At 31.3% G+C, this 23,820-nt stretch overlaps 4 protein-coding genes across 7 annotated transcripts; 3 read left to right on the forward strand and 1 right to left on the reverse strand.

Moving 5' to 3' along the window:
• The first annotated feature begins 575 nt into the window (after positions 1-575).
• Positions 576-4,884, forward strand: LOC111426836 (pancreatic triacylglycerol lipase-like). Its single transcript, XM_023061642.2, has 3 exons — positions 576-4,263; positions 4,319-4,531; positions 4,591-4,884. Exons 1-3 carry the CDS (start codon positions 3,837-3,839, stop codon positions 4,800-4,802), a joined length of 852 nt encoding a protein of 283 aa, XP_022917410.1. The 5' UTR covers positions 576-3,836; the 3' UTR covers positions 4,803-4,884.
• Positions 4,885-9,218: 4,334 nt separating this feature from the next.
• Positions 9,219-14,303, reverse strand: LOC111427080 (pancreatic triacylglycerol lipase-like). Of its 3 annotated transcripts, none has more exons than XM_023062055.2 (4): positions 14,204-14,303; positions 9,893-10,132; positions 9,627-9,839; positions 9,219-9,567 (listed from the first exon to the last, which is right to left on the reverse strand). In XM_023062055.2, exons 1-4 carry the CDS (start codon positions 14,301-14,303, stop codon positions 9,356-9,358), a joined length of 765 nt encoding a protein of 254 aa, XP_022917823.2. In that variant the 3' UTR covers positions 9,219-9,355. The 3 variants fall into 3 exon arrangements, with proteins under 3 accessions (XP_022917823.2, XP_071052471.1, XP_071052469.1); XM_071196370.1 differs by lacking the exon at positions 14,204-14,303 and adding an exon at positions 11,713-14,189 and having other exon boundaries at positions 9,893-11,653; XM_071196368.1 differs by lacking the exon at positions 14,204-14,303 and having other exon boundaries at positions 9,893-14,189.
• A 375-nt stretch (positions 14,304-14,678) lies between these two features.
• Positions 14,679-20,060, forward strand: LOC111427070 (opsin, ultraviolet-sensitive-like). The gene is made up of 3 exons (XM_023062045.2): positions 14,679-14,947; positions 15,048-15,178; positions 19,131-20,060. The coding sequence occupies exons 1-3, from the start codon at positions 14,679-14,681 to the stop codon at positions 19,970-19,972; spliced, it is 1,242 nt and encodes a 413-aa protein (XP_022917813.2). The 3' UTR covers positions 19,973-20,060.
• Positions 20,061-20,149: 89 nt separating this feature from the next.
• Positions 20,150-21,536, forward strand: LOC111426902 (phospholipase A1 VesT1.02-like). 2 transcript variants are annotated; one of them, XM_023061780.2, is made up of 5 exons: positions 20,150-20,234; positions 20,340-20,495; positions 20,554-20,937; positions 20,993-21,229; positions 21,286-21,536. In XM_023061780.2, exons 2-5 carry the CDS (start codon positions 20,459-20,461, stop codon positions 21,495-21,497), a joined length of 870 nt encoding a protein of 289 aa, XP_022917548.1. In that variant the 5' UTR covers positions 20,150-20,234; positions 20,340-20,458; the 3' UTR covers positions 21,498-21,536. The 2 variants fall into 2 exon arrangements, with proteins under 2 accessions (XP_022917548.1, XP_022917557.1); XM_023061789.2 differs by having other exon boundaries at positions 20,428-20,495.
• Positions 21,537-23,820: the final 2,284 nt, after the last annotated feature.

The raw sequence follows: 23,820 nt of genomic DNA on the forward strand, positions 1-23,820 counted from the left end.
GAAAGACCTAAACTACCATTTGTTTTAAAGGATAAAGCTAAGCGCCAATCACGTTATACGATTTCAAGTCCGATTTACATCATACTTTTTAATTTATTTTTAATGATTGTTAATGAATTTTTTAATGATTTTTAATGAAGATTACAAATATGTCAAAATTGAGGTTGACATTTTAAAGTTTGAAGTTAGATATCATATAATAGACAAATGGACAATTTCATGATGTTCTTTCATGATGTATTCTTTATTAAAAAACTTTTGAAATGAGTCCAAACATGACGCACTTATCTCAAAAAACAAAAAAGTTGAGCAAATTGAGGTTGACCTTTAGGTTGACATTTTAAACTTGAAGTTAGTTATCATATAATAGAAGTTTTATAACTGAAGTTAATCTAGTGTTAGTCACTTTTCCGCACTTTCTTTTTATTTTTAACGTGTGATGATTCTTGATTTTTTCCCAAGTCTCTTAATATTTCTTTTGTTAAAAAACTGCGTTCTTAAATTTTAACCTGTAAATTTGTAACACTTCGTCCTTAATTTCATTTTACAATTTTTTAAACTTTAATATTGTAAATTAGTAATCAATAATTTGATTTCGACATTGATATGTGATTTTTTTTAACAAAAGAAATATTAAGAGACTTGTTTGTAAAATGGATAAGATGAGAGATGTTAATTTATTTGTAGAGTCTCCGAAGATGGCTAAGGGCCGAAACTAATTAGACTTAAATTCTATATAAACTAAAAACCAGTTTAAAAGTACAAAATCAAACTATATTATTGACTCATCATTTTGACTCTAGTATTTGTGATTAAATTTATACCACAACTTACAGAAACATCCTGTATAATCTTGTGATAGCCGCCATCAGTGTTCTGTGATAAAAATAGACAGACACGAAACAATTTTCAATACTTTGAGTCTGTTTATTCTGAGAAGTCTTATATTTTTAGAGATGTGAAAACAAAAATCCCGTTTTTCTCAACATTGGTCATTTGTCACTTAGTCGAGTGATACATAACGTGGTGGAATTAATCAATAATATTTAATAAACTAATATTATATTAACTAATATTTACAGAAAATAATTCCTACATTAGAATTTGAGTTACCATTCATAAAAAAGTATGTCGACGATATTATTTTATCTATACCTCATGGTTTTGAGGATAGGGTCCTTAACATTTTCATTAGTTTTGACAATCATATAAAAATTACTAAAGAATGTGAAAAAAAAAAGTTTTGTACCTTTTTTAGATACCAAAATTATATGACGTCCTAACAATCAATTAATACTTGACTGATATAATAAACCAACTTTCCCAGGCAGATATATTCATTTTAATTAATTTCACAGAGTTAAGTATAAAATTAATACAGTTTGGAATATAAAACATAGAATTGTCAATATTTCGGAACCACAACTGATCCAAACCAATTTAAATAAGTTAAAGAAAATTTTTGTAGATAACTCATACCCTACTATCCGTGCAAAAAGTCAAGGCCCCTCACTTTAGAGATCGATATCTTTTATAGTTTTTAAGTTTATTATAATCAGTGAACATATCTGCGTATAACATTTTAATTTGGAAATTTTCAGGTCCGCGGTTTTTCTTTTATCGCGAGTTAAGTGAAAAAAGTACCCGATTTTTGAGAGTGCCAGCAACTTTGTCTACTTTGCGATTTTTTTTCTCCAAAACTATTTGATTTATTTCTGTTTCTCTTTAATATGTGATTCCATTAAATCGCTCATAAAAAATTAGGGAGATCTAATTTTGAAAAACTGATAACGGAATTCGACAACCGATACTATTTGACATATTTTGGTCAAATCCGCGAGGAAATCTACCCAGCCGTTTTCGACATAACGACGTCTTACTAAACCGTAATTTTCCGCAAAACTGTATGGAATATCGAAAAAATAAAATATGCCACTCATTAAGAACACATCAGACTACCACCTGTTCAAAATTAAAATTTTTTCATACTATAGTTTTCGAGAAAAAAAATCGCAAAGTTGACAAAGTTGCCTGTACCGGTAAAAAATCGACTACTTTTTTCATTTAACTCGCGATAAAAAGAAAATCGTGGATCCGAAAATTTTCAAATTAACATATGTTACGTAGAAATGTTCAGTGATTACAACAAACTTTGTCGCAATTTTTTTTATCGAGCGGTTGCGAAGATATCGATCTCTAAAGTGAGGGGCCTTGACTTTTTGCACGAATAGTAGTAAATTGTTAAATAAATTATTGTTTAATGTAACTCCTAATAGGAATCGTGTTGACCTTCAGTCACAAGACTCTTTAAATTAATAACCTACAAAAAAATCACTTACATACCGGAGTTAACAGATAAACTGATAAATGTGTTCAGAAATCATCAAATTAATCAGAATTAAAAATAAGAGAATATTATCCCTTCAAATTGGATTAAATTTTTTCTAATTTAAAAAGTAAAATTCCTACAGATTATCAGTCTAACGTCCCTTGTGGTAATTGTAACAGTATTTACATAGGCCAAACTTGTTAATGGTAGAAGAGAAGATTAAGCAAACATAAAAGCGATGTTAGAAATTCAATAGGAGGTTGTGCCTTAGCACAAACACAGTATTAACACAGGTCATGTTTTCAAATTTGATGAAACTGCAATATGAGATAAAGAAGACAATTACCACATACGTTTATTCTTAGAAATGTTTCACATCTCCACTCAGGAATCCACAGTTAATTTCAAAACTGATCTATTAGCACCATTTATTCTTTGATTTTCGACTTTTATAAAAATGATCAATGTTGATTGTGTAATCCATTTTACCAGTATTATAAATGTAATCGAAGAAAATATAAATTAATTGATTTTGTACCTTTTTACTGGTTTATTCTTAAATTCGGCTTGACAAGTTTCATCTTCAGAAGCGTCGTTAATTTAATAAACCAGAGTTTAAAAAACGCACGTGCACTTTCAACAATTGTAGAATTTCCAATACTTTCTGTCACAAATCAATGACGGATATACATTATAAATTAAAGTTTTGTCTACAGATGATTAAAATTTTAAATAGTAACACATTAAAATTTGAGATAAAGATAAAACGAACGGACATTAGAAGTTCAGACATTACACTTGTAATGTCTGTTCGTTTTATCTTAATAACCAGCTTCTTAATAAACCAGTAAAAAAGTACAAAATTGCTCTTTGTTTTTGGTGTGTTTTTAGTTTTAACTTTTTTGACTGTTTTTAGATTTAAATTTTGAATTTACACATTTCAAATTTTAGGTTAAATATAGAAATTAACTTGTTGCTTTACTCTTGCGCTTCACGCTTTTCATTGTATTTTACACGTAATTTCATCATGTCGATCGTTTCGCGTGATTTTTTTGTGCTTTTACTTTATTTCATCGCAATGCAAATTTTTAGTTATATTTTGATTGAACAAAAATCTCCTGCTAAATTATAATTAATTAACACACTGTATGCTTTAAGGCAGTGTTTGGATTTTTCCCATATCTGGTATCATTGATTTTACAGCAGACATCATAAAATCTTCAGTTTAAATTTAATTTAACTTCAAAGTAAGCTACAGTAAAACTTTTCTAGTTGAAACATCTTTTTTTGTTTCTAAAAGTCTTGTAATTGATAAAGCGGTTCGTCGTAAATATAAGACGCATTTAATTTATTTTTGTGTAAATAATTATATTACTCATTATTAATTGCATTCTAACGTATAAAGTCATAAAATTTGTTCCCTAAAACATCATAAATTAATAAATCAGATTAATTCGTTGATATAAATACATCCCATTTTATGCAATAAGTCAGTACCAATATCAAAATGTTTAAGTTAACAATCGTTGTATTATCCCTATTTTTGGGAATAAGCTTAGGTGATGAAAACGTGAAATTTATTTATTATTCCGGAGCAGGAGCTCCAACCGTCCAGCTTCAAACCGTCGATATTTCCACTGTGGACATTAACGCAGGGAAAAATGTTAAAGTTATTATACATGGTGCTTTCACAGACAGTAATGCAGATTGGTATAGTCCAATGATTAATGCTTATTTGGGAAAGGGATACCAAGTTATTGCCATCGATTGGGGGAAATATGCTAAAAATTTATTACAGTTCGTTAGTAAATCTGATCATGTTGGAAATCTTGTTGGAGAAATGATTGCTAATTTACAAAGTACTAAAGGAATTAATTTTAATAAAGTTCATATTATTGGTCATTCCATGGGAGCTCATGTTGCTGGATATGCAGGTAATTTAAACAACAAAAAATTTAATGAAAAAAAAATTATTTCTTGCTATTTTAGGTCGTAAAGTTATTAGTACAACTAATTCACGTATTGCCCGAATAACTTCATTAGACGGTGCTGGAACATCGATTTTAATTGGTAAAACTCCCTTATCCTCTTCAGATGCAGACTTTGTCGACTGCATTCATACAAGTTATAAAGATAAATTCGGATCAGTCTCTTTCTTTGTAAATGGAGCTGAAGATCAACCTGGATGCAGTTCACTTTCAAGTATGAATTTTAATATAAATATTTAAAAAAAAATTATTTTAAAATATCTTTTCTTTTAGTTGATTGTAGCCATAATAGAGCCCCACCTTATTTCACCGAAACCATTAACAGCAATGGATTCGTAGCTACGCAATGTGGAAGTTGGTCCAGTTTTACATCAGGATCTTGTAATGGAAACGAACAAGTTGTTATGGGAGAAAATGTTCCATCTTCTGCTTCGGGAGATTTCTATTTGCGTACTAATAGCCAACCTCCTTATGCAATGGGTTAAAAAAAATAATGAACTTTGAAATAATATTGAACTTAACTATGTAAATGAATTATATTAAATAATAAATGAAATTTGAACATTAGTTTATTGTTTTATATCATACCATGTATTATTCCCGCTTTGACAGAAAAATTGTTTATAACCGAGCATATTAAACATTTAAAACCAATACTTGTGTGCAAACTCTATGACCTGTACATGACTTAATCTATCAAAATCAATTTGAATGCCTTTGTAATAGTTTCAGAAACTTCAAAATGTAGTTATTGCTCTTGCTTTTTTTAGGATGGTGATTCATCATTAGGTATCATACTGCTTTAGAATTCACCATTTGTTTAAATCACACTCGTTAATACTAGATTTGGTGTAATTTAGTCAAATGCACGTTTTCTCTGGAATTGTGTTCTGGTTTGATGGACTCGATGATCGATCGTAAATCTAAATTCCTTAGTAACAGAGAGTTGAGTGTTACGCTTCTCAAAGTTTTAAGAAACTTATGGCGTTTTTCTGATTTCTACTAACATTTTCTGTAATCAGTTAATAGAAGTTAAGAAACTTTTATTTTATTTTGTATCACTTATTTGTGTGTAAATATAAAACCAAAAACTGAATTATCTCGTTTTGAATAACGAAATGTCAGTTTTACATTAATCAATTTCATAAGACGGTAACAAAATTTAATGGAGCGTTACTTCGGTTGACTTTAGAACAATTTGGGAGTATTATAGAAAAAAATATAAATTGTACCAAAGAAAATCATATTTTATAGCTTACAAATCATGTTATCATGATGAAACTTGTGAAACGCACAATTTTAGTGTCACACAGGACATTTGACGGAAGGAGAGCCAATTGAGAGATGGTGCTTATATTGTCAGGTTCATTAAAAGTTGGAGACTTGGATGAATGGAGTACGTGGAACGAATGAGTGATGATTAGACAACAAAGTGAGGTTGGAGATTGCAGATCAGTGGGTTGATGACCAAAGGGCAAACTGAGAAAAAGACGAATGGATGATGTGGAGGAAGATTTGAGAAGGTCAGGAGCTTGGAGGTGAAGATTTGGTAGCTCGCAACCTCAGCTAAATGTAGAATAAAAATGTATGATTTTGCTCAATTAAGCCGAGGTTGCTTGCGGCCGAGGCGCTACAATTAATACCATATCAAGTCAATCCTGTTTTGCACATATTAGATCGACTTAATCAGAGTATAAATACTGAGTATAAGTACAATACAGAGCATGTTTACTAATTTTGGGTTGTTATTATGTAGGTTTACATTGCTTATTTAAGCCGAGGCGTTACTATTAACACCATATTCTGTTAACGGATATTGCTCTGACCCTATATCAGTTCCCTCGGGTGTCCCTCAGGGTAGCCACCGCGGACCCTTGCTATTTAATCTTTATGTTAACGATATTTTCAAGGTTGTGAAACATTGTCAATGTCTAATGTACGCAGATGATCTCAAGCTTTATCTGCGTATCTCCTCTCCGTTGGACTGCTCTAGACTGCAGACTGACCTTCTCAGGATTTCTGACTTTTGTACTAAAAACCACTTGACCCTAAATCTGTCTAAATGTAATGTTATTTCTTTTTCGAGAAGGAAGAATACTGTTCATTACGATTACAACATCGCTGGCGTAAACTTAACACGCGTTTCCTTTATTAGAGACCTTGGAGTGACTCTTGATCCCAAGCTTCTCTACGCACAGCACATTGACACTACTGTTAATAAGGCTTGGCGTATGCTCGGTTTCATTATGAGATCCACCTCTTCCTTTGTAAGCGTTGACGCGATTAAAAATTTATATTTCGCATATGTTTACAGTATTCTTAATTTTTGCACTGTAGTTTGGAATCCCCAATACTTTATTTATATTGACCGAATTGAAAAAATTCAATCTAGATTTTTGAAATATCTAAACTTTAAATCTTCCATACATTATATTAATTATCATTCGTCTTGCAGATCTTTTCGGTTAATGCCCCTTCGACAACGTCGCCTGTGTAACGACACATTATTCTTCTACAAGGTTTTACACAATATGTGTGATTCCACAGTTCTTTTGAATTCGGTCAATATTCATGTACCTCCCCGTCTTCTTCGCTTTAATTTCTTGTTCTGTACGCCTATTCCGTGCACCAATGCTTTTCGAAACTCCCCTATGTTGCGAATGACTCGTCAGGCTGATAAGCTCGATATTGATTTGTTTCAGCATTCATTTTCTACGTTTAGGCGCATACTTTTTAATGCAGTCAGCGAATTACCTCCTTCGTTTTGGTAGCTCGTTGGTTTCTGTTTTTGTATAATGTTTAATTTCGCCGTTACTATTGCTATTAGGCATTGTTTTATTTTATTTTACTTTTTGGCTTTTTTGCTTTATTGTATTATTATTATTGTTTTATTTTCTTTTATCTTTTTTTTTGTATATATATAATATCTGAATTCCGGTGTTTTTAGTTTAAGTTTAATTTTATTTTTAATTGCTCGCCTTAATTTTGATAATTTTGATTTTTTCTTTATTCATTTTTCCTTGGTACACGTTTTCTTTTTTTTATTGTAAATTTTTTTCGTGGTACAGATCATTTGGGTTTGTCCTGTTTCTGTACCCATAAATTATAAATAAATAAATAAATAAATAAAATAAATATCAATCCAACCCTGGTTTATCGTACAATAATTGTTATTAGTATAGCTGCGTTCGAGATGCTGTAGTGAGAATTGACAGTTTTGAATTGACGTAACATTAATTTTGGCGCTTCGACCGTAAGCGACTTTGTAGCTTCATAATTAAGCAAAGTCAGCCTCTGAGGCTCGTTACTACCATCTTCTGGTTAAGCTATCTATGGGATTATTACTATGGATACGGCTATTTCACGCGCTCTGATTGGCTAGTAGATGGGTTTATCTATCAGATAAATTTAACTAAACGATGGTAGTAATGGACCTGAGTCAAGTTTAACTAAGGTTGCTTGTAACCGGAGCTCTGCATTAGACGTTACTCAATTTTGTATCGATGCTATGGGAATATTGGCTTAAGCAGACAGTATAAAAGATTTTACATAAACATTATTGGTGTGAGCGAAATCAGATGGCTCAGGACAAGAAAAACGGGCATTGATGATTATATCATGTATTAGACAGGTAACAACGACCTTCAACAAATGTAGTTATCACTAAAAATTAAAACCATAATATTTTTTTTCTTTTTGGCTTAAAAAATTCATTTTTCCGAGTGAAATTTAAATGAACTTGCGTCATGAGACAACGCAGTAATTATTTGTTTTCTTTTGAGAATAAAGCAATCAATAGTTTACTTGAAGCAAGAGAGCTGGCCACTAACAGAATAGAATGCAAAAGATTTTTGGACAATACCCACTAGTAAGGCAGAAAGGGTGATGATTGGGAAATCACAATGAACATGTTTCCAGTCATAGCCTTGTAAGATAAAGCATCCATTTTATCCCTTTATGGGATTTGTAATCTTTTACCAATACTAACAATTCAAGAAATCGTAAATACTGGTCAACATCCAGCTTTTCCCATAATGCAACTTTCTTACGATGACCCTGCAACATCAGCTATGGTTAGCTTCAATGAGCAACTTCGAGTTCTATTCTTAGCTGCATTAATTGCCGTTCGATGAACATTAGGTTCATTCGACCCACGATGTTCAACCGTTATAAATTTAGCATTGAATTTGTTATCTACTACAATTTCAGATGAAATACCAAATTTGCAAATAATTCTATATAATTCTATGTGATATTATGTGATTATATTTGATTATATCTGTTTTAGAGAAGGAGTTGTTTTTGAATCCTACCAAAACGTCCTGATAAATTTTGTATGGAATTATAATTAAAGGTAGCATTAAGCAGTTGAAAACAACTTATTGTTTTTAAATAATTAAATACGTTCAAAATTGTATAGATGGATTATATAGATTAAATGATATGGAAATAACAACTTAATATCAATAACACTCCATGTTTTGTGTATTAATATTGCCAAATTGATTTAATAATATACAAATGAATAAATATATAAATTCTCATTGAACCAGAATTAATTTAATCCCTCTTAATGTTTATAATCCATCTATACAATTTTGAACGTATTTAATCCACTTTTCTTTCTCGAATTTTACTACTACTTAAAATTAATAGATTACAATTTTGATTTATCATGTTAAATACTCATAAAAAGATAATTTTAAAAGTGTTCATAAAGATTTTATCGTGTATTATCTTTTACGTAAGTTAATATACATCAGAGAGTCGAAATTGTTACGTTTCCCTTGAGAGAATTTGCGTGTGTGCTTCCATTCATGAGATTTAAGCAATTTTCTAACCAATTTTACTGGAGATTTTACGGCATTACAACGTTTATACATAAAATTTATACAAATTAATCAAAACAAAAACAAGCAGACTATTATTTTTGTATTTGTTATTATATTTATTTTGTTTTTAAATAAATCTACATACTTATATATATACATATATATATACCATGTTGTTATATTGTTATTTTAAAAAGAATATTTTTTTAACCCAAAGCAAATGGAGACTGGCTGTTGGTACGTAAATAATAATCCCCAGAAGATGAGGAAGGAGTATAAGCCCCCATAATAACTTTTTCGTTTCCATCGCAAGATCCGGATGTAAAAGTCGACCAATTTTCGCATTTTGCAGCTACGAATCCGTTGCTGTTTATACTTTCAACGTAGTAAGTTGGAGCTCTATTATGACCACAATCAACTTTAAAAAAATTAATTAAATTAATGAGATACTAAAGATTTTAGTTGTATAATTTATACTTTCTAAAGAACCGCATCCGGGTTGATCTACAGCACCGTTTACGAAGAAAGAAACCGAGCCGTATTTATCGGTAAAACTTGTATGGATAGAATCGACAAAGTCCGCATCTGATGGAGATAAAGCGGTTTTTCCAAGAATAACAGTTTTTGAAGCACCATCTAAAGAGGTTATTCTGCCAACACGTGAGGAAGTTTGGCTAAAAACAAAACGTGCTAAAATAAAGAGAAATTATTTTAAACGCATTTTCGACATTTTATTAACATACCTGCATATCCGGAAACATGAGCCCCCATAGAATGACCAATCAAATGAACGTTACTCAAGTCAACTCCTTTAGTCTTGTGTATATTTACAATCATTTCACCAACTAAGTTTCCTACATGATCAGATTTACTAACGAATTGCAATATATTTTTAGCATATTTCCCCCAATCAATGGCAATAACTTGATATCCTTTATCCAAATAAGCATTGATCATCGGATTATACCAATCTGCATTACTGTCTGTAAAAGCACCGTGACAAATAATTTTTACATTTTTTCCAGCGTCAATATCAGCGGTGTTAATATCGATGGTTTGAAGTTGTACGGACGCTGCTCCCGATCGGGAATAATAAATAAACTTCACATTTTCATCGCCAAATGTAATTCCCAATAAAAGGAACAAAGTAATGATAGTTAACTTGAACATTTTTATTTTCATACTAACGATTTCAAAAAAATAATGTTTTTATAACGACAAATTAATCTGAGTTAATTTATTAATTTATGGTTTTGCTATTATCACCCTTTTTTGATTTATGGCTATTTACGTATTAATGGGCAAATTAGATTGTCGTTTGAATTTCTAGAATTGGTATATATTATTTGTCCGCTCATCGCGACTATTGTTCGCAAATTATATTAATTATATTATCGTGTACAAATACATCATAAACATAAAAATATAATAAATCAGAAGTTTAAAAGTTAAAAAAAAAATGATATTGCAAATGATAAAACCAAATCTTAATCCTCTTAATCCGTATTTTTGAGATTAAAACGTGGCCTTGATCTTGATTTTTTTATCGATTTCAAATTTATTTCGTTTCAACAATGATGTAGATAACGTTTAAGTTTAGATTTAGCAGTTTTGATAATGTAACTATACTTCAAAATTTGAAGTAGAACTTTTCTTTAAATTCTGTTTTGCACAATTAAAAAAGTTTTATGTCATTTTTTAGTGATTTTTTGGCTGTTATTATCAAGAATATAGCATTCATAAAAGAAATCTTACAGTCATATCTAAGGTAGCTTAAACAGGGTGTGGTAAAAGTATCCTTAGTTTTGAAGATGATAAACCAAAGACTTTACGTTATCCACAAAATGAAATCTAATGGCGTTAAATCATATAGACGAGGTGGACCAACTCTCGAAATTACTGAACTTCTTCTACAATAGATCAATTATTTGCTAAGCTGTGAGGTATGATATTGGAAGCACATATCACTGATGTCAGGTCTACCCAATTCTGGCCAAAATCATCTAACATGGCACAATAGCGAACTCCATTGATCGTAACATTGCAATCACACTTCCGGCTGAAATCTACACCACACGTTTTGTGGTTGTAATGGAGTCTTTTAAAGCACTGTGACTGTCCAATCACGTATATTATGCTTGATAACAAAGTAATTAAACCAAAAATGAGCTTTCGATGAAATCCAGGGTTCTTTTTCAATCTTTAGCCCAATCTAAAAAACTTTAGCGCATTAAATGATTGATCAATTTTAATTTGATTTCGTGGGTGTAAGCCAAGAAAAATGTGGTTTGAATTCCCAATTCCCCCGAATTACGTGAAATCGACTAATTTGGCTTATTCTGAACTTTATATCGAGTATTTTTTGTACCCAATGCATTGCCTTATTGGTACAACAACATCTAACAGTAAAGGCGGTCCTGGATCAGCGTTCTTAAACTTACAACCACCGACTCAGAATTGTGGCAACAATTTTTAATATTATATAAACGTTGCTCATTCGTGACCTTTAACATGATAAAAATGTTAACATTCACTGACATTTTGAATTTCCACCAAAACTTACTTTGTTGCCCAAGCTATGTGGTGTCACTTCGTTCTATTGAAATCGGACATCCTCGAAACTATATTCTTTAAAAGCTAGATGATTCTGCTGGATATTAGTTGGGTTGCTTTCATTCCGATACCACAGATTGTGCTTGTAAGCACAACCCAAATGATGGAAATATGTTTCATCACTCTAGTAAGCAACTCAACTGTGCCTATCAGACTCTCTCAGTTTATGATTTTTCGATTTTTCCCTATTTTTATGAAAACTGCAAATCATACCAGTTTTTGCTAAACTACATTTACTATAGTTTTTGCTAGAACGCAGCTGAAGTAAATCCGTACTTGAATATACTCTGATGATGTCATGAAACATTACGAAAATAAGTAAAAATCGGAACTAGACATCTGACTGAGTATTAAACATCATCATCATCATCATAATCAATTCTTTTTATGCCCATAAATATTAAGGTTGTCCCCTGGAGTTCTCTATTCAACTCTGTATTAGCTACCAACATCATTGACTTCGTTCAGAATTTGCTGTCAGTTGCCATGATCTCTCTCACGATATCGTTCCACTTGACTCGGTGTCTTCATCTCTAATTTCTACTTTCCGTCGTGGCTTGCAACATCCTTTTACATGTATATTGCCCTTTATCCTTATCATATGCCCCTACCATCACAGGTTAATATCCTCCACTATTTTTTAAATGGGGTCGTGTTTAATTTATCAGTTCTGGCCACCCTAAGGACTACTTCGAATATTACTTTTCCATCCTTTATGTTCGGATCTTCTGTCTTTTTGTCATAATCCAGTTTTCACAGCCATGAATCAAGTTAGAACAATATATATTGTTCTGCAAACCACCATTTTTGTATTTCTGGTAATTTTAAAGTAATTATAAAGGATCTTCTGTAGGATTGGAATACTTTACGCGTTGCCCTTATTCCACTGCTCAGTTCGTCATCCAGGGTGCCTTTAAGCTTATTACGAACCTTAGATATTTGTATTTGTCCGCCTGCTCTATAATAGGTCCTTCTACCTGCAGAGTTATCACATTTTTTTTTTAGGTAATTCGCATTTTGTAGGTTCAGTATTCCAACATTCCAAGTAATATTGTAGGTTTCCCTAAGCACACAGTCCCACATCATCAGCAAAAACACATAGTTCAAACCACATCGGTTGCATTCGATAACACCCCACGCTATAATTACATCCATTGTGACAACAAATAGCAGCGAGTGCTGAGTCACTTCTCCTTGTCTTACTGCTTTTTTAGTTTCTAACTCCTCAGAATTGTGGTTGTTCGTTCTTATCTACTTAACAGTATTAGCGTAGAGGCTCCTGACTACTTCTATCATATCTCTACCCGTTCCATTAATCTGTAGACTTTCCCGGATTATTTGTGGCTTTAAGCTACCAAAGACCTTTCTTCATCTGTGGAGCGTTACTATTGCGATCGAGGTAGCCCTCTAATATGCGGTATTCAGAAGGATCTTTGATGTTAATATAAACAGCTTATAAACAGTCAATGTTGACAATTCAAGCAACACCCCACAAATTTAATTTTTAAGATTTCGTGCCACCTAGTCTCGAAATTACATAACAGCTATTCAGCGTTTGGCGAGAAATGCGAATCTTGCTAAAGCAGTGTCACAACACAAAAAGCCTCTCCAGGTCCAGTCGGTTTTTGCGGATTATTTAGATGGCCGAAGTTTGTAACAAACGGCGCTACAGCTCAAATCGACCTCTGGCCTCCTCTCTCTAGAGGTTTTGTAACGCTGTGTCCTTTTAGGAGGAAAGGCACCTAACTACCACTAACGACCTAGGAATTAAGTAACTTCCTAAGTTTTACCTAGGATTAATAGTGTTTAGTGAATCCGTTTGAAATACCCTATGGGCTTCTATTGCAGTCTTGATAAATTTATAGTCGTTTTTGTTTCTTAAGGTCTTATCATTGTAAGTTGAGTAGATTTAATTTTTTCTTGTTTCTTTGTTTAGACTTCTAAACTTTTGCAGAACGATCTTTCAGGTTTAGAAAGAACATCGTGTGTACACCATACAATGTCGCCTGGGTATTTTATGGGTCGTTCACTGTAGCCATGATCTATGTACAATTGAACTTTTGTAAAAACAACGTTTTCTTTCCAAGATCTCACTTTGACCAACATTGAAGGAAGATGTGAACATTTTATAGTGACTACATTTCCCGAAATAATATATAACATATATAATAACATCCTCAAAGACTAAAAAATACGAACAGTACTGTAGATACAGTTAATTATGATACAGATAGTGATGAAAGAGTAATCAATGTATTTATAATAAATAAATCTAATAATTTAATTGGGAAGTTTTTAAAGAACAAATTGCTTTTCTTGGAGGACATAATTAATCCTAAAAAGCATGAAACTTCTATGTGACTCAATAACCACTTCTCTCAATAACCACTTCTCAATTATTATTTTAAAAAAATGCATTTTTCAACAAGTTTCGTACTCACTTATTGTTAGTACCACATCTTCAGGATAAAACCTGATTATAAAAAAGAAATTACAAAGCGTAGCTTCCTCGTTACTATAATTTAATACGTGCCGTATCATAAACTAAATCGCTCTTCTTGGAAGTAACTAATTGGTTAGAACAGGACATAATTTGGTTGCTTGGTTACCATTTTCCCCAACCGACGATACTTCGTCCTGAATATTCACCAGTTTTCAGTCACTCAAAATAATTACGGTGAAACGACAGCATGCGCTGTTCTACCGATATATTCCAAATTCATCTGTGGCCAGTGCATTCTCTTCCGTCAGTGCAGTGCTCCAAGATGCCTCAACACTCTCTTTTATAACTTTCACGTTTTCTCCTTCAGTTTTAACAAACTGAAAGAGAAATAGAAAAAAACTTATTTTAAGTCGCGGTTAAAATAAGAAACTGAAACTTGACGATTTTCATTTTTGGAGGCGGTCCACATAAAAATGTTGTTAATGAACTCGATTAAAAATAACAGTAATAGTACTAGTATTAATAATGAAAATGCGCTTCAACGTTTCAATGCGACGTATCCCGTGGACGATTGGTTGAAATGTTGTTTCCTCACCGTCGACTACATCAATGAGATGAACCCGCACTGGATGCAATTCGAACCTCCTCCGAGAATCGTGTATTATATTTTAGCCGGAGTTTATTTGGTTGTTATGATTATCGGAGTATTTGGTAACCTTACTGTTATCGGTATATTTTATAGGTCAGTATGTTTATAAAACATTTAACTTTCGATTGCAATTATTGCTAAATTAACTTAAATTACAATTTGTTTATTTCATCACTGATAACAATTTTTTTAGATGTGCGGCGTTGCGAACACCAGCTAACACACTTATTATGAACCTGGCTTTCAGTGATCTTTTAATGATGGCTATGATACCTTTATTGCTATATAATTGTTTTAATTATGGACCTGCTATAGGAAGAACAGGTAATACAAATTAGATTTATTGTTGTGTGTTTTTGTTCAATTAACTGGAACTAAATGTAGGAATTAGTCAGTTATAAACCTTGAATTGAATGGCTTCATTAAAATGGTATTTAAAAATTCGACGTTGTGTTTAGATTTCTTACGTGTAATTTTGTGTGGAATGGAAATTAGTTATTATCATATACATATAGTTATATTGTTACTAATTAGATAACAAAATTCATTTTAAATAAGTACAAAAACATACTTTTATTGGGATAAACAGTTTATAGCATACTAAAATCTTAAAAAAATTAATTATTACTATTCTCAATGAAACGAAAAATTTTAATGTCAAAGATTAATATAAAAACAATTTATCTTGTAAATTGTAAAAAATATGTTATTAAAAATGTTAAAATACAGGATGATTCAAAAAGTTGGTTGTTACAGGATGTTCAGTTTGGAAAACAAAAGATTTAAAGGATTATTTTAGATTTACTTGTTTGCATTAAGATTCATTACCAGTTATTTCCATTTTCCGTTTTTTTTTTGAATGTTTCTTTCTAAATCTTGTATTCAATAATATTATGCTTGGCGTCTAAAAAATTAGTATTTGCAAGTAATGACCGTCTTTTAATTTTCCTTCAATTCAGGTCAATTCAGACTTTTTCTTGAAATCTAGAGTCTAGTAGTGCTCGGAATGTTCAACCTATAATCTATGTAGTGTGATTCCAGCCATCTGGAATCTGAAATAAATGTTGTATAATTCTTGATTTTTTTATGATCTTTGGAGTCACTTTTCAGTACTTTAGAGTTTAGACAGAGTAATTACAAACATATCCTTGTAGTTTAAACTGTAATATGATACTTTTTCATTAAATCTGGCGTTTGACTTCTATAATTGCAGTCATCTTTATGAAATATAGAATCTGAAGAATTTGCTTGTAGTTTAATGTTTACCCAGTGACATTGATAAAATTTGATTGCTATTTGCACTTTGGCCAGTTAATTGCAGCCACTTTCCTGCAATTTAGACTGTGGCCAGTTAATTACAGCCACTTTCTTGCGGTTTAAAGTTTGGCCAATGTAATTAGGAATTTTTTTGGAATTACATCAATATTGTAAAAATGTAATTTAGAATATTACTAGTGTAAATCTTGACATTTTCTTGCACTGTAGAGTTTTTTAGGCTCATTTCTAACATGTTCTAAGAAAGGTTGGTCAGTTAATTACAACCATTTTTTTTGCAATTTAAAATTTTGCCAGTCCCTTTTCAAGAATTTTCTTTCAGATGGTGCAATTAACCAGTGCAATTACAGACGTCTTCTTAGAATTTATAGTGGGGAACTGTAATTGTAGACATTTTATTGCAATTTAGAGGTTTATATCATAATTCCATGTTTGTTCTTGGAGTTGGCCAGTATGATTTCAAACATTTTCTTCCGATATAAAGTTCGACCAGGGTAAGATGTAGATATTTTCTTGCAATTTACAGTTTGTCCAGTGTAATTTCCATCATTTTCTTGCAGTTTAAACTTTGGCTAGTATAATTTCAGATTTTATTTATCAACTCTAGAGTTTGGCCAGTATAATTGCTGATATGAGTTGTCCAGTCGAATTTTAAACATTTTCAGTAAATCTGAAATTTGATTAGTGCATATGCATATATCTTTTGCGATTTAGAGTCTAAACTGTGTGATTGTAGAGATATTCTTATAGTTAAGGTTTGGCCTGTGAACACTTAGATTTTTAGTGGTTTAACCAGTATAATTGCAGACTTTTTCTGGTGATTTAGAGTTTGATCAGTTAATCGTAGCAATTTTCTAGCGATTTAGAATATTATTGACGTAAATCTAGACATTTTTTTAGCAAATTAGAGGTTTTAATATATATTCCTAACATATTCTTATAGTTTCCAACGTAATTCTAAATATTTTGTTGCAAATATTTGTTAACCTTTGGCCACTATGATTCCAGACTTTTCTTCGAATCCAAAGTATAACCAGTGTAATTGCAAACATGGTCTTAGAGTTTAGAATAGGGCAGCGTTATTGTAGACATTCTTGCAAGTTAGAGTTTAATTGAATATTCCAGGTATGTTTTTAGAGTTGGGCAGTGTAATTTCTCATATCTCCTTGCAGTTTAAAGTTTGAAAAGTGTAATTCCAGTTTATTTATTTTAGTAATATAGAGTTCTATTGGTGTAGTTGGAGAACACTTGCAATTTAGAGCTTTATGCCAATGTAGTTCTAAACATTTTCTTGCAGTTTAACGACATTGTAAGTATTTTTTGCTGCTTAGAGTTTGGCCAGTGTTATTGTAGACATTTTCTTTAAATTTAGAGTATTACCAATATAATTACAGACATTTTATTGTAATTCAAGGTTTGGTCAGTATAATCAACCATTTTCTTACAATTTTTAATTTATCTGTGTAATTCTAGACATATTCATGCAGTTTCGAGTATTCAATTGTAATTTTAGATATGTTCTTATAGTTGATCAGAATAATATTATGCATTTTCTTACAATGCAATATTTGTTGTGTAATTGCAGACTTTTTCATGAAATCTGTAGTTTAGCCAAAGTAACTGCAGATATTTTCTTCAACTCATTGCTATTTGGAGTTTAGCCAGTGTAATTCCAGACATTTTTTTGTAATTTAAAATTTTGCCAATATAATTGCAGATTTTAATCAGTGTAATTCTATAAATTTTTATCGTGCAGGGTTTTCCAAGGTAATTCAAGACACGTTGTTAGAGTTGTTACTATTTCTTCAAATATCAAGTTGAATCGGTGTAACTGCTGACATATTCAAAGAATTTAGAAATTTGTCACTGTGATTCCAAACTCTTTCTCTAAATCTGGAGTTTGGTCAGTGTACTTCTAGACATTTGTCTGCAACGTAAAGTTTGGCCAGTGAAACCAGACAATTTCTTATGCTTTCGAATTTGGGTAGTGTAATTCTAGGTATTTTCTTGCAGTTCAGAGTTTTCCAGAATACATTTTTTTCAAACTTTTTTTGCAATTACAAATTTGATCACAGGGTAAGATGTAAACATTTTTTTGTAATTTAAATTATTTCGATGTAATTTCATACGTTTTTTGTAGCATTAATTTTCGCTAGAGTGAGAAATTGCAGACAATTTCTTGCAATTTAGAATTAAACAATGCTATTCCAAACATTTTATTGCTATTTTAAGTTTTGCTAATATGATAAAATATAATACATTTTCTCAAAATCTGGAAGTTGAGCAGTCTAATTGAAAACATTTTTTGCAATTTAATGTTTAATCAGTGTATTGCAGACATTTTCTTGCAGTTTAAAGTTTTGCCAACTTCAATATTATAAAAACGCATATATGTATGAGACATATGAAGCAATAATTGCAGAAGGAAAATGAATGGTAATTTAATTGCAACAACAGCGGAATCTTAAACGAACTCAATCAGTTCATTCAATGCCTCGTTGGAAGCTCCAAAGACCCCAATAAGAATATCTGAATCGAACAAAACGTGATTCAATTAAATAAATTGTGCGAAAATTTATAAAATAATTGGATTTGGATTAGGTCTCCACAAACAACTATCTATCTAATCTAATTATCTTGTAATTAAGCAGTAAAAACATAAATAAACAAATCTATATAAAAGCAGAAAATAAATATATCTTTATGAAAATTGTTATTCTTGAAATTCTGAATCTCTCAATAACAGAGCCACGATCCAATCAATTTAGAATTTCAAACCGAACGTCATTAAATTTTATTTCAATTCTTATCTAAAACTCCTTTAAACTGTAATGATACCATTTAAGTGTATCTTTAAGAGAATTATAACGTTCGTTTAATCTCAAATAAAATATGACAAATTCTTTTCCAAAATGAACTTCTTAATTAACTCATACCAACATTTTTAATTATAATTACATAATACTATTTACACAAAAATATTAAAAAATATTTGTTTAAGGTTGTAAATTATATGGATTTATGGGTGGTTTAAGTGGAACAGTTTCGATATGTTTATTAGCAGCTATATCCTACGATAGATTCTACGTAATAAGATTTCCTTTGAGAAAGTTAATAAATAAAGCCCACATTTACCCTCTAGTCGGGTTATCGTGGATTTACGGCATCGTATTTAGTATTATTCCAGTTTTAGACCTTGGATTTGGGAGTTACGTCCCGGAAGCGTATTTTATTAGTTGTAGTTTTGATTATATCACTCCAAGATTCGACATAAAAATTTTTATTCTTTCTTATTTCGTCGCTGCCTGGCTCGTCCCGTTTATAATAATTACATTTTCATACGTTAACATTATTTGGGTGGTGGCAAGATCGAGGAAAGTAATCACCAAGAATTTATCAACGAAAGAAACTTATATTCACATGAAAAAAGAAGTGAAATTAAAACAAGAAATGAAATTAGCCGTAACTGTTTTATTGGTGGTTTTGTTATGGTTTGTTGCTTGGACTCCTTACGCCACCGTTGCTTTATTGGGAATTTCAGGAGAATCGGAATTAATAACTCCGGCTGTTTCTTTAGCTCCAGCTCTTTTTTGTAAAATGGCGAGCTGTCTCGATCCGTATGTGTATGCGTTTTCCCATCCGAAAATTCGAAAAGAAATCGATTTTATGTTATCGCAAAATTCGGCGACACGATTTTTTTGTCCGAGAAGAGTTTTGGAAAGAAGATTTACTCAGAGAATGAGCGAAAGGATGTCGCAAAGTATTGAAGCTATCGAAGAAGTTGTCATGGTCACTTTACCTAGTGAGGAAGCACCCACACCACATATTTCACATCATATTTAAATTTAAGATTAAAAAATAATTAATAAATGCGTAGAATGTAGCTTATGATTTTGAATATTTATAAAAAATAAATATCGATGTAAAATGAGTAACGTTTTTGTGATAATTTACCGCAGAAAAAGGGGATTTCTTTATAGATTAATTATGATCTCATGCATTTAGTGGTTTATAAATACTTGATAACTTGTTAATGGAAGAACGTAGATGTAGTTTTGTTTAGGAATTATAAAGAAAACATTGTTCTCTAATTTAGTTAATTCAGGTAATTTAATTTTTTATCTATTACTTACGTCATACCTATTTATTTATTTTTCAACTTTATTTTATTTTAAATAAATCTCCAAATTAAATTTAAATATTTACTAAGCTAATTAAACCATAAAAATGAAAGATAAATCTCATTATATACCCAGGAAGATATGGAACATTTCAGTTTTTGCTTAAAACATTTTTAGGCATCAAAGAATATTTTTAGAAATTTCCAAAATGATCTTACTTTATGTTTTGGTAACTTTATATAGTGGTAAGTAAAACATACTTAGAATTTATATAGTTACTTAAATTTGTTACCCATAATGTAGGAAGTGCTTTGGCACAAAGCCAAGTGAAATTTTATTACTATTCGTCGCCAACTACTGCGGTGGTCCAATTAGAGGCGATTGGCATAGCAGCTGCTAACATTGATAATACAAGACCATTAAAAATTATATGTCATGGTGCTGACGCTAATATTAACGTAGATTGGTACACTCCAATGATCAGTGCTTATTTAAATAAAGGATATCAAGCGATCGCTGTTGATTGGGGCGAACTAGCTTCATCTGCTGAAGTTGTTAGTTCGATTAATTTAGTTGGAAATCTAATTGGAACTTATATCATTGCTATTCAAGAAACGTTTGAGTTTCCTTTGGAAAACATTCACTTTATTGGACATTCATTAGGTGCTCATATTGGTGGATATGCAGGTAAAAAATATTAATGAATAGAATTTTGAATACATTTTTAATAAAAATTTTATAGGAAGATTAGTAAGACAAGTCGTAGGTACAAATTTTGCTCGAATAACCGGCTTAGATCCAGGAACCGATTTAACATTAAACATATTTGGGAGAACCGTTATGACACCATCAGATGCTGATTTTGTGGATGTTATACACACCATGGCTGGAACTGGAGGGATTGGATACTCAGTTGGTACAGCTGATTTTTATCCAAACGGTGGTGCATTACAACCAAATTGTTTAAACATTCTTAATCGTAACTTTTCCCTTATTCTTTCATCAACAATTTTTATTTTATAAACTTTTTTTTAGTTGTATGTAGTCATACAAGAGCACCTTGGTTATTTATAGAAAGCATCAATAGTAGCGGTTTCCTATCTAGGAGATGTGACTCATGGTTAAATTATGCTTTGGGATTATGTAATGGAAACTCTGTTGCTCTTATGGGAGATAGATGTTCAACTTCAGCTTCTGGGGATTATTATTTATCTACAAATGGTAATCCACCATATGCACAAGGATAATAAACTTATTTCAAAATGAATAAATAATTTCAAATTGCATATATAAATACTTCTTTTCATTAAATTAATTTTTTTTTATATTCACATCCTCGTTTTCTCACACTTCCTTGTTACTTATCTATATTAGATAACATTTTTAACCTTGATGTAAATAAAAATTAATATTTCTGTAACGCTTTTTGCAAATTTTGTGTTTTTCACAGAAACACATTTATTAACATTATTGTTACAGGAAATAATTGCTAAAACGCAGGTCTTTAAATATAACACATTTAAATAAACGACGTGAGATAAATAATACTTAACGGATGTCCACAGTTTTACTTTATATTTACAGGACTATTCCAAATTACACATTAATCAAAGTTATAATCTTTAAAGACGAAAACAACTTTAGGAAATAACGCAGCTTTGCAAAATGTTGTGACATGCTGAAAATGTTCCAAAACTTATTGTAATCATCTTCAAGTGGTTATAGCTCATTTAGGAAGCAATCTTGGATTAGGAAACGTTCATCGAACTGGCATGAAATTAGATCTAGCATATGTGGTGCAACGTAAAAGAAATAAATAAGACATTATTCCGTTAAAGACATAAATAAAATAGCCAAAACAAATATAATAGCCAAGATGCTATGTACTTCGTCAAAAAATAGGCACTATTAACTAAATTCATAAAGAAATAGTAGCCAAGAGGCAATCTACTTCGCTAAAGAGATAGTAATTGAATTTGCTTACTGCGGTGGAACAACCACCATTATTCAACTTTATCAAAGAAACAGTAACCGAGGTTCTTTGCTGCAAAGGCATTACAATCTACTTCGTTAAAGACATAATCGCCAATGTTACTTGCGTGATACAATCTAAATTGTTAAATACATGCTGGCGCAAACACTGTAATGTACTACGTTAAAAAGATAGTATCCTCTGAATCTTTACAATTGTCGCAATCCACTTCAACCGAATATAATAATAATATATAATAACCGAATATTAGGATAGGTCAGTTTTCTGTTGGACCTCCAATTATAGCGTGAAGTATACTACTAATATTACTTGTAGAAGACCAAATATAGCTTATAAAATGCCAGATTTTGTTTGCAGAAGACTAAAGACTTGTAGAAGTTTTGATACAGCTTGTTAAGGACTAAATATTATTCGTAGCAAACTGAATACAACTTGCAAAATACTAGACATTGCTAGCAAAAGACTAGATACTGCTTGAAAAAGACTACACATTGCTCGCAGAAAACTGAATACATGTAAAGGAGTAGGTACTGCTTGCTGGGGACTAAGTATTACTCGTAGAAGAATGAATATAGATTGCAGAAACTAAATATTGTTTGTAGAAGAACGGATGCTGCTTGCCAAAAACTAAATTGTGCTTGAAAAAGACTAAATACTGCTTCCAAAAGACTATCACTTTTGGAAAATTAGATACTGTTTACAAAAGACTAAATGTCATCTAATATCTACGAAAGACTATGCTATTTGCAAAAGATAAGATACATAATATCTAGAATGTTAGGGTTGGTCAATTTTCTTTTGAAACCTCAATTATAGCGTGAAGAAAGCCTAAATACAGCGTGAAGGAATGTTAGAATAGGTCAGTTTTCTTTTGAAACCCCAATTATAGCATGCAGGAATATTATGATAGGTCAGTTTTCTTTTGAACCCCCTATTATAGCGTGAAGGAATGTTAGGATAGGTCAGTTTTGTTTCCACCTGTTAATCAATACGAAAAAAAAAATTGAATAAGGTTAGTTTTGTTTATGGCTGTCAATCACCCCGGAAAAGAATATTGGGTAAGGTTAGTTTTTCATAATTTTCGAAATTTATTTTAAAGTTTTATTCGCTTTTGTTATAGTTTGACATTTTTGAAACAATTTAACATTGACATAACCTTACTACCCAAAAATGTAATGACTTAAGAACATAAAAACTAAAACTAGAACTAACAGTAGCATTATCACTAGAACTAATAGTAGCATTTTCACTAGAACTAACAGTAGCATTATCACTAGAACTAACACTAGACAAGACACAGTTTCCTCCTGTGTTAATGGGGCGCTAGATCGATTGATAACGGCTATTTTGATTAGCAAGTCTTTGTTCTTCTTCTTGTAGGAGCGGTAGTCTAACGATTCGAACTTCTTAATTTACTTGTCCCGATTTTTTTGGTATTCACGTTCAGCCTTCTCCATGGTTATTCTGTCTATTTTGTCCTAGTCTTCTCTTGCCATAGAATTGGAAAGTGAAAGGTGGAGTCGTAGTAACCTCTCACTTATTTGCTGCAGATCTTTAAAAGTTTTGTGAATTCTTTC

The sequence above is a fragment of the Onthophagus taurus genome, chromosome 1, assembly GCF_036711975.1.
Source record: "Onthophagus taurus isolate NC chromosome 1, IU_Otau_3.0, whole genome shotgun sequence".
NCBI lineage: Eukaryota > Metazoa > Arthropoda > Insecta > Coleoptera > Scarabaeidae > Onthophagus > Onthophagus taurus.